Below are 12,474 nucleotides of genomic sequence, written 5' to 3' on the forward strand. Positions count from 1 at the left end.
TAATGTTACGCAGAAGTGGCTGGAATTTGACGGCCAGTGTAGGGTTTTTTAGTTCGTAATGTTACGCAGAAATGGCTGGAATTGGACGGCCAGTGTAGGGTTTTTAGTTCGTAATGTTACGCAGAAGTGGCTGGAATTTGACGGCCAGTGTAGGGTTTTTTAGTTCGTAATGTTACGCAGAATTGGCATGAATTGGACGGTCAGTGTAGGGTCTGTCTCTTATACACATCTAGATGTGTATAAGAGACAGGTTATCATGACACACATGATAAGTTATCATGACACACATGATAAGTTATCATGACACACATGATAAGTTATCATGACACACATGATAAGTTATCATGACACACATGATAAGTTATCATGACACACATGATAAGTTATCATGACACACATGATAAGTTATCATGACACACATGATAAGTTATCATGACACACATGATAAGTTATCATGACACACATGATAAGTTATCATGACACACATGATAAGTTATCATGACACACATGATAAGTTATCATGACACACATGATAAGTTATCATGACACACATGATAAGTTATCATGACACACATGATAAGTTATCATGACACACATGATAAGTTATCATGACACACATGATAAGTTATCATGACACACATGATAAGTTATCATGACACACATGATAAGTTATCATGACACACATGATAAGTTATCATGACACACATGATAAGTTATCATGACACACATGATAAGTTATCATGACACACATGATAAGTTATCATGACACACATGATAAGTTATCATGACACACATGATAAGTTATCATGACACACATGATAAGTTATCATGACACACATGATAAGTTATCATGACACACATGATAAGTTATCATGACACACATGATAAGTTATCATGACACACATGATAAGTTATCATGACACACATGATAAGTTATCATGACACACATGATAAGTTATCATGACACACATGATAAGTTATCATGACACACATGATAAGTTATCATGACACACATGATAAGTTATCATGACACACATGATAAGTTATCATGACACACATGATAAGTTATCATGACACACATGATAAGTTATCATGACACACATGATAAGTTATCATGACACACATGATAAGTTATCATGACNCGATGTAGGTTATGTCCATGCATGGTGATGATGGCGAGCAGCGATGTAAGTTATGTCCATGCATGGTGATGATGACCAGCAGCGATGTTGGTTATGTCCATGCATGGTTATGACGGCAAGCAGCGATGTAGGTTATGTCCATGCATGGTGATGATGGTAGGCAGCGATGTAGGTTATGTCCATGCATGGTGATGATGGCAAGCAGCGATGTAGTAGGTTATGTCCATGCATGGTGATGAAGGTAGGCAGCGATGTAGGTTATGTCCATGCATGGTGATGATAGCAGGCAGCGATGTAGTAGGTTATGTCCATGCATGGTGATGATGGCAAGCAGTGATGTAGGTTATGTCCATTATGTAGTCCGTTACATGGCGTGCACGCCGTGCTATGAAAGTTTTGAAATAAACAATAAAACAGGCGATAAATATATATTCTTTCTTTATCCTAATCAAATAAATGCTATTCACCACATCTACACATCCATATATTTTTGGTGTAATTAGAATACTAGTTAATATATAATATCTTATATATATATATATGGTTGCTACATTGCCTACGGTGCGTATTTACAAATTATTTCAGACAACATAATATCAAAATATTAACATATTATTAATACCAATAGTTACCTGACACAGTCAGTTGGTTACCGGTTACTTGACACGGTCAGTTGTTTACCAGTTACCTGACACAGTCAGTTGGTTACCGGTTACTTGACACGGTCAGTTGATTACCAGTTACCTGACACAGTCAGTTGTTACCAGTTACCTGACACGGTCAGTTGGTTACCAGTTACCTGACACGGTCAGTTGGTTACCAGTTACCTGAAACGGTCAGTTGGTTACCAGTTACCTGAAACGGTCAGTTGGTTACCAGTTACCTGACACTGTCAGTTGGTTACCAGTTACCTGACACGGTCAATTGGTTACCAGTTACCTGACACGATCAGTTGGGTAAAGATTGTTGCAAAAATTAGTAATAAACTAATTTTCGTGAAGATTAGTAACTAAAAATTAAATAAAAGTAACCTTGCAAGGTTTGCTTTAATAAATTCTCTTCTGGTCTAGACAAATATATATATAACCAACATTATTAAAACATATCTGAAAATTAACCGTTCAGAGAGCATGCCGCATAATTATGTCTCTCGTCAGTCTCGAGGTCAGAGCAACCAAAACAATTGACAGTTTTTCTTTAATAACCGAATATCTTAATAAAATTGGCGTATTTAAGAGTTGCAGAAGAAAGCTCTATGAGTCCTATTGAAGTTCGGCTATCTAAACAATATAATTACCAAGTATATAGGCAGGAAGAAGTTTAACATTTTAATAACAGGTCACCATTAGCCGAAATTTCCCTTTTCAAATCGAGAAATGGTTTTCATTCCTATAAATTTCCTCGCAGAGGTTCTTGTCCTTTCTACATTATTTCTTAAAATTTAGATTTTAATTCAATTCCATTAAGAACACTTAAAATTTAAAGTTTTTCATTGACGGCAACGAATCAACATATTTCTTCATATTTAATAAATTTCTCTTTCTCGAATTAAGTTCTTTTTCGTTTTCCTCTAAGTTAACAACAGATCCTATATACTTTCACGTGCAACGACAAAATTCCTATATAATTCTGATGAGACATTTGCTGTACAATTTACATATAGGCGGGCTATCTTTCTAGCATATTTACACATAGGAATCTAATATTAAGTACACGTATATAGTCTGAATTTACAAATTTTACGTCACCAACGTCTGTAACTCATCGTCTCGCATCATCGTCTATTCTTTTAACATTCTAAAGAGATGAAAATCCTATCACATAAATACTTAATTTCAAAGTAAGTCCTATAGCAACCAATTATATTGATGACATTAAATACAATCTGTCGCCAGTAAAATTCTTTACCTAGTAAATCACATTCACTTATCTTCTTTTCATTATGGACTGTAATAAACTATCCTTAACACATCCATACATCGCTTCATTCACAGCCTTCACTAACACGGCAGGACCTGTTCACAAAAACTTACATCATAACAAATGCTATCGTGGATCCATTGAAATCTTCAAAGCAATTTCTTCCACCGCTCCAACATCCATTAACTCTCCTCTCCATATATAGTCAAAATTATGAGACATGATAACAATTATTTTAATTACCACTGCCCGACAACCATAGACTCTCCTTTAGATACCATTTTTTAAAAAATCCGTACAACCAAAATTTATTTAAAAACAGGTAGCAGCAAAAGTACACCAAACGGAAAAATTCTTGTCTGTAATTGGAGGGTCTCACTTGAGGTACCGTCTGTGATTGGCTGACGGAGTTACGAATTTTAAACTTTTTCTGATAGCGCGGCTCTTGATTCGTACGGCCCTTGATTCGTACGGACCTTGATTCGTACGGACCTTGATTCGTACGGACCTTGATTCGTTCACAAAAGAACCTCGTACCATTCCACGCATCGTGTTCCAATAAGCAAACATGTTAAAAATATTCTAAAGGCAGCTCTAATTCCACGAAAACAACAGGCCTAGAGCATTCTGTTCTAGAATCGCGAATACATGAAGCGTTTGAATGAAAAAATGTACATAAGATTACTTATTATATAGGAAGTGCAATGAGAGGCTGGCTACATTCCACTGTCGTGGGACGGAGTCGTTCTAATTCTCATCGGAATTAGAATGACTTACTTATATCTAGCCGCTATAAATCTAATTAGGATTAGAATAATATAGTTCTAACTAGTCACTCGAATACTTATTCGAATTAGATTGACTAAGTTCTATAAGTAGTCGCTTTAATTCTAATTAAAAGCTGAACGAATTAGTTCTAACTAGTCGCTCTTATGCTCACTAGCATTAGATCTACAACCTTCTAATTATCTCACTAAATGCAGTAGAGGAACCTGCAGTGACTGCAACCAAGCAGTTACTGCAGTAACTGCACTTGACTGCAGTGCAGTTAGTACGGTATCTTTGAACATCAGAACTAGCATGTACACTGACATTCCTGAGTTAATGTGAGGAAATTGGGGTGAAAACAATGTATATTAGAGAGAAAGGAACATAAATATCATGGTGAAGACAGATAAACATTGAGGAGAAGAAGGCCGGCATACCGTGTGAAGTGGACGGCAGTGTGACAGAGAGGCAAGTTAAGACGACTGTATCGATTTCCAGCTACATTTATGTATTATATTAACAAATTTCTTCTACACGTCATCTAATATGAAAATTTTCTTTTCGAAATGAAACAAAGTTATGATTTTCTTTCGGAAATTCATAGCATTGAGATTTTCATTTCGATATTACATAATATTGAGGTTATATTTTTAACATTATATAAACTTGGTGTTTTTTCGACACCTGATATAATACTTGGTTCTTTTCTTTCCAGCATTGTGTCACATAAAGACTTTATTTGTGACATTATATAACCTTATTATTTTCTGTTTACCGTTATCTAACATTGTGACAATCTTTTTGATACTTTTAACAATGAATTTCTTTTTCTTTTCTTTTATAACATCGTTAGTTAGTTTTATATCAACGTATTTATTTGCGCTTCAGCTTTCGACATAATAACTTAACCCCACAACTGAGACCTGCAGTCAGACACCGCGAGCTCGGTGGTGGGGCGCTCAGGAACAATGCTCCTAAAAATGCGAAATCTTATAGTCCATATAGTACATATAGTCCCCTTCGAAGTGTTTTATAACATAAAGGTTTTCGCATGTCAGGTGTTAAATGCAATAATTGCAAAGAACAAAGCATTGCCGCTGCCGAATTCAGGCACTGGATATACGCTAAGCGTTCTCATTCAGACACATGATTTAAACTCGAATTGTCTGTCAGAAAAATTCTGAGCGACATGACGCATCTTATTTACGATTGAGTCAAATGCTCCAAAGTTATATTATTTACGGAATGATATAGCGAAAAATTTTTGATATATAAATCCATAATTCTGGTTCTGAAAATTGCTCAGCGAGGCTACAAGATAAATAATAATTAAGGAGAAAAGTTTCGAGATGTATTAACAATAATACGAGCGAATTTATCACTGTTTTTTTCTATTTCGAATAATTCCACAGGACCTTCATGCGTTCGAAACCAGCGCACGCGAACTACATATAAGCAACACGAAAGCCACCATTAGCACAGCTACAGGTGACCAGGCACCATTACCTATCAGTTACCCTAGTGTTAGAGTGTCAACATTATTAGTTACATAGTTACCCTAGTGTTAGAGGGTCAACATTATTCCTTACCTAGTTACCCTAGAGTTAGAGTGTCTACATTATTCCTTACCTAGTTAGAGGGTCAGCATTATTACTTACCTAGTTACCCTAGTGTTAGAGTGTCAACACTATTCCTTACCTAGTTATCCTAGTATTAGAGTGTCAACATTATTCCTTACCTAGTTACCCTAGTATAACCTAATATAAAAGGGCCAACTCTATCCTTCATTTAATCACACTAATACAAGAGCCAACTTCCTTTCTTACCTAATAATCCTAGTATCAGAGGTCCAGCTTTATTTCTCACCTAGTTTCACTAGTATCCGAACACTAGCTTCCTCTCTTACCACGTTACCCTAGTTACCTAGTTAGTGCCAACATTATCTTTTATCCTAATACTAGATAGAGTGTCGGCTATTTTCTACTCTAATTACCCGAGTTTTAATCGTAGTAAGTAACTTCGGAAACACCATAAAAATCACAATATTCACAATATAATATTGTAAATATGGTGAATATTGTATAATGTTATAATATTCACAATAATATTATAATATTTAGCGCAACTGAAGAACTAGAGAGCAGGCTAAGCCTCCTACAATGCGTAACACCAGCTGGACGAAGGAGAAATTTTCTTACAAAAGATATGTAATTCAAATGTTACTAAGCATCCACATTTTTAATCTCTTCAGAAATCGATAGCCTTGGGCAAACATTATTCGTACCTCTCAATAACAAAAAAAAATTATAACAGACAGTTTGATTTCATTTTAAAGCAGTTAAATAAAACTGTCACCACTCGACGAGCAGGTGTCAGACGTACTCTCGACGTCTACGACTCAGACGTCGTCGAGCTGCCACCACTCGACGAGCAGGTGTCAGACGTACTCTCGACGCGCTGCAGGAGAAATACGTCGTCCTCGACGTCGAGGGACGAGGGTCCGGGCTCGTGTCATACGAGGGTCGTGTTGAGGGCTGGCGCGGCCGAGGACGCGACGCTCACAACTGAGGGCGGGCGGGACTGTGGCAGCAGCAGCTGCTTCTGAGGGCTGTGCTGGGTACTCTGAGGGCTGTGCCGGGTACTCAGCCTCTTCGGGGTACTCAGAAGTCCTGAAATTATGGAGGAATTAATTGGGTTTTGATTTTGGGTACTCAGAAGTCCTGAAATTATGGAGGAATTTTATTGGGTTTTGAAGGTTTTGGGAAAATACCTGCTTCAGATGGAGTTCAGTGTGGAAAAAATTCATAGTAAAGGCTTGATAAATGTGATAACGAGAGAAAACAATGAAATTAAGAACAGTTCAGCACAGTTTAATTCGGCTCTTGTGAATAACACAGAATAAGTTGAACAAAGATAGATGCGTACATAAATAAAGACTTTCCATACCTCCAAACGAATTTGAAAACTAAATTAAGATGCAAATAAACACTAGTGTGAAGGGTTTTCTCATGTGAACCTGATATACAATTTTAGATTCGTCCCATTCTCTAGCACGCGTAACTAACTTACTAGGGCGCTGCTATTAGCATAGGCCGTCATTGTACGACGAAAGCTTTTACTTGTAAGACAAACCGAGCTTTGCCTCAATAATTTGGTAAGTCTAGCCACTGTATTCGAGGCTATTTTACAGACTTGTGTTTGTACAATTATTATATATATATATATGTATGTTTTATATATCGTCATTAGGTGTTTAGTTTTAATAAATGTTTCGACTTCGCCAGAAACCATTGGAATGTAACTCTACTCCACTCGTGTCAAATTGTTTTACCCACAACGAAGAGTCTCGATACGAAATTCTTCACAACTAGGATATATGATGACATGAATAGATATGTAAGAATAGGACGACATGGAAAGGATGAAAATAAGTATAAATATTAAAGGGCGAACCGGCGGAGGCGTGGAGGTGGGGGGCGTGGGCAAGGGGGGGCGCGTGGGCGAGCTTGCCCCTACGCGACCACGGGGGGGCCTGCGGTCAGCCCCCCACGGTCATGGGGGCTTGTGAAGAGGGGGTGGAGCCCCCGCTGTTGGGGGCACCACACGGGGCCCCACGGGGGGCCTCGAGGGTCTGGAGACCGGACTTGCAGCCCCGGGCGCAACCTATGTGAAGTTAGTGAAATATAAAATTAAAATATAAAATTAAATATAAATTTGCAAAATTCGGGAATATGATATTATTTATTTCACTAATTGTGATAAGTTATTGATAAGTTATTATGATAACTTATTTCGTACGAAAGATAATATAAACTGATATACTTGCTGGGGATTAGGATTCATTTAATGGCTATTGCAGAAGAATTAAAAATTCTGTATCAGGAATGAGACCAAAAATTCTTTCCGTAGTTGGACGAGTCAACTGTACGACTCGGATGATGGATACTGACTACTATATTTAATTAAATATTATAATTTTCATATTAAATTGCATTATATGGTATAAAATATTCACTATAAATAATTTTTGTTACCGAATTTTGAGTGAAGGAACCAGAGGAAGGAAGTGAGGGCGACGCCGACGACGAATGAGACGAAGGAGATGACGAAGACCATCTCCGTGGCGACGCCCTTCAGGACGAGCACGGACGACGATGAGCTGCCGTCCGGCGTCCGCACCGACGCGTCTGAGTGAAAAAATTCAATAATTTAGGATTTCAATACTTTACAACCTCAGCTTTTTACAACCTCATCTTTTTACAACCTCACCTTTTTACAACCTCACCTTTTAACAACCTCAATATAAAAAATCAGTATATCCAATCTCAGTGTATTCAACCTCAATATTTCCAATTGATATCAAACCTATCAAGGTGACATTAAAGAAACACCCAGATCCATAAATTTTAACGTTTAAAAACATGGCCACCTTATTTAAATAAACTCAGGTAATTAAGTCGCGAACCTTACAGCATGCCACTTCAGGTACAATAAAATTTTCCTGCCACGCAATTTATCTTGCCGCTTATTTAGCAATAAAATGTGCTGTCTGTGGGGTTAAAGTTCAGCGTACCAAGAACGAAGCTGTGAGTTGTGGGTTCAATCCCACCTGTCACAGTTCTGGACAAATCGGCAAGGTGGCCCGGAAGCTAAATTCTACTATATATTATATACTATACTGTGCCATTGATTCATACTAATGAATTATATAGACAGTCAAAAATCCTGAAATTCGACGATATGTATAAATTTAAGCTTTTACAGTTTATGAATAGGGCACTTTTTCATGATCAGCGTCTTTTTGAAAGTTTTTTTGCTCCTCTTGTTCCTCATCATTTCCATGATACCAGAGGCGTTCGTCTCAACCTCCCACCGGTCCGTTTAGAAATAGAGAAAAATGGTACTGTTTTTAATTGTGTAAAACATTTTAATGAACTGCCTGATGATAACAGAATAAACTGTTCTAAATCCATTTTATAGACAAAATTTCGTGATCATATTCTTGCTCAATATTAATTTAACGTTGTTTATCATATCGTTTTTTTTTTCTTGTGACAATTTACTTATGTACTGCCTTTCCTTTAGAATGTAATATTTGTATTAATTTTTGTTGTACTTGTTGCCACTATTATGTTCATCCTCGTCACCTATTACGCCTGCGAAGCTTTTTTATAGCTTGTATAGGCCTTTCACCTCGATGCTTTTATTTCCAAATAGCATGTTTATTATCTCTTTCTATTGAGTCGTGCTGTGTTGCTTCTGTGTGTGAAAGAATAAAGAATATACTATATATTATATATACCATACACTATATACTATACTCCACCTAAGTTGGGCGGCTGTAGGAGCAGAGGGCCGAAGTGCAGCGTACGCGTGCGTGAGGCGGTCGGCTGGTGCTGGAAGAGCTGCAGCAGCTCAGCCTGGTCGCAGTACAGCGAGGGTTTCGTACACTGCCGAGGTGTTATAACTTATAAGTAATAGTATTATTTATAGCATTATAAATAGCATTATTCATAGTATTATATATATTATTAAAAATAGTATTAGTGGAAACATCAGTTATAGTATCAGTTATAATGACAGTTATAGCGGTGTCAGCGTTGAATAGGCCAAATTTGGCCGGACGCAGTTCTAGACATCGCAAAAAACAATGCATTTGTATTTTTACGCAGCATGATTATTACTATAGAATCTTACTTGAATATTACGTGCACTAATGTAACTTCATGATTGTTGGTACAGTCCCTCAGATGAATGTTATAGGTGCAAATATGTTATACGTTATGGGCACCATTATGTTATATGTTATAAGCGTCAATATGTTATATGATTTAGGCACCAATATGTTATATGTTTTATGCGCCAATATGTAATATGTTTTGGGCACCAATATGTTATATGTTATAAGCGCCAATATGTTATATGTTTTGGGCACCAATATGTTATATTTTTTGGGCACCAATATGTTATATGTTATAAGCGCCAATATGTTATATGTTTTATGCGCCAATATGTTATATGTTTGAGGCACCAATATGTTATATGTTATAGCGCCAATATGTTATATGTTTTGTGCGCCAATATGTTACACGTTTTAGGCACCAATATGTTGTATGTTTTGGGCACCATTATGTTAACTGTTATGAGCGCCAATATGTCATATGTTTTATGCACCAATATGTTATATGTTATAGCGCCAATATGTTATATGTTTTGGGCACCAATATGTTATATGTTATAAGCGCCAATATGTTATATGTTTTGGGTACCAATATGTTATATGTTATGAGCGCCCAAATGTGTTATATGTTATAGGCGCCATTACGGACTGTTGTTAAGGTGTAGTAACAAATGCTTACCATTATATTTATTAAAAATAAAACTCACTAATGAGCCTCTTAATGATTAAGTTAAGTAGACCATATTATTAATATAACGCTCATTAAGAAGACCACCGCCCACCTTGCTGAGGGCGGGCTGGGGCAGCGCCCCCGCAGCACACACACCCACGGTGCACTGTAGCGTCCACCGCCACGCGTCCGCTAGCTCGCTGCCCACCTGTACACGAAATAAATAATAAAACATATGATAATAAATTACAAATAAGTTGAAATATGCTGATAACTGGAGAATAATTTAATAATAACTTTATTATCGAACAAAACATATGATAAATGATGTTTATATAAGTTGAAATGTGTTGATAATTTGAGAATAATTTAATAATAGCTTTATTGTCGAACAAAACATATGATAAATGATGTTTATATAAGTTGAAATGTGTTGATAACTTGAGAATAATTTAATAATGACGTGATAATACTGGTATATGATTATGAAGTGGTAGGTTAGGCTTGTTAGGGAGCGCTTATTAGTTGGAATTCACTAATGATCGTGTAATATAACTGGTAAACGAGAGCCTTATTAGTTATTATTATATTATTATTAATATTATTATAAGATGTTATTATGTTATATTATTATTATTATTTGTGTTGATATTAGTTGTTCCTTTCTTCTCGAGTCATGTTAGTAAATCAGAAAGTACGATGGAGAGAGTTCCATCATACATAACATATTGAATGACATCTTGAATTAGATTAGTTAAATTCACCACGGATTTATTTTAAAAACTGAACAATAAAACAATGTATTATTATTATTATCTATATTAATAAAAAAATATTATATATGAAATATTTTATTAAATCATAAAATATTTATACTATATTATAGTGAGCATGTCACACCATACTTACGGTGAATGTGAAGCTCGCGGTGACAGGGTTGACAGTAACAGACGGGATGGCGGCGCACGATTTCCGGACGATCTCGACACGAGCGGAACTTTCCGTCCGCATTTTCTGTCCGAAACTTTTTCCTTTGTTCTTAGATTTGCGCGGTCCGTCCATCTTTGATGTGGTTGATTGGGACACAGCGATGGACGATGATGAAATACTCTTATTATATTGTGACTCCGTGAGAAGCGATTGTGACTCTGTTGGCATCAGTTGTGGGGTAGTGAACATGGATTGTGATGCCGCAGTGGGAGATGGTGAGGTCCCGAAAGAGTGAGGCCCGCTAGAAGATGAAGGTGGTACCACAGGGTGTGGGATTGTGGTCCTGGAGTGCTGCGATGTGTCTTCCAGCAGCGGCTCGAACCAGCAGCTTTCCAGCACCACCTTCACGTCCTCTAGACCAGTCCCTGAACATATAAATGAAAAAATTGACTTTAATAAATAAATAATTTGGCATATATGAATTATTAATTCATATATTAATAAATTCACATACATGAATTGTTCACTGTAGATCGTGTACAATTCTCCCATACATTTAGCGTGCATGGATTATTCATCAGAGGTCGTTTAAAACTCTCTCATGCACTTTATTTCCCTGAATTATTCACCTGATATCGTAAATAGTAATCATGTTGGTATTACAATAGAAGAATAGTACCAAGCAAGTGTTACCCACAGGCAGACTGCGGCAACATGGCGTATTTCAAAATGGTGAAACAGATATTGTATCAAAGTGAAAATGCCGCACAATTTAGAAAAGCAGAGTATTTAAGTATATTATAAGTATATATAATAATATAATATTATTATTATTATATACAATAGGTATATTATATTTGAATCTATTCATTTCCACATTCATCACAAAGTGTTGCTTGTATAAGAAGCTTGCTTCACAACACAGCCAACACAAAGCTGTGACGAGGTTATGGTGTCACGACGTCATAATACAGTGATGGCTGTATTATGATAATACAGTGATGGCTGTATTATGATAATACAGTGATGGCTGTAATATGATAATACAATGATGGCTGTATTATGACAATATAATACAGTGATGGAGATAATACAGTGATGGCTGTATTATGATGTACAGTGATGGCTGTATTATGATAATACAGTGGTGACTGTATTATGATAATACAGCGATGGCTGTATTATGATAATACAGCGATGGCTGTATTATGATAATACAGTGATGGCTGTATTATGATAATACAGTGATGGCTGTACTATGATAATACAGTGATGTCTGTATTATGATAATACAGTGATGGCTGTATTATGATAATACAGTGATGGCTGTATTATGATAATACAGTGATGGCTGTATTATGATA

General features: G+C 36.5%; 1 protein-coding gene and 1 long non-coding RNA gene across 2 annotated transcripts; both read right to left on the minus strand.

Moving 5' to 3' along the window:
- Window positions 1–1,556: 1,556 nt before the first annotated feature.
- On the minus strand, window positions 1,557–2,617 carry LOC125178288. The gene is made up of 2 exons (XR_007156843.1): window positions 1,831–2,617; window positions 1,557–1,774 (listed from the first exon to the last, which is right to left on the minus strand). It is a non-coding gene; the product is annotated as an uncharacterized LOC125178288 (long non-coding RNA).
- Window positions 2,618–5,912: 3,295 nt separating this feature from the next.
- On the minus strand, window positions 5,913–11,523 carry LOC125178289 (the record flags this gene model as incomplete). The annotated part of the gene is given in 6 exon segments (XM_047881697.1): window positions 5,913–6,499; window positions 7,284–7,493; window positions 7,865–8,017; window positions 9,157–9,280; window positions 10,293–10,388; window positions 11,090–11,523. Coding segments are annotated over 5 exon segments (768 nt in total). The 3' UTR covers window positions 5,913–6,499; window positions 7,284–7,368.
- Between the last annotated feature and the right edge of the window lie 951 nt (window positions 11,524–12,474).

This window comes from Hyalella azteca, unplaced genomic scaffold, assembly GCF_000764305.2.
Source record: "Hyalella azteca isolate HAZT.00-mixed unplaced genomic scaffold, Hazt_2.0.2 contig8626, whole genome shotgun sequence".
Classification (NCBI taxonomy): Eukaryota; Metazoa; Arthropoda; class Malacostraca; order Amphipoda; family Hyalellidae; genus Hyalella; species Hyalella azteca.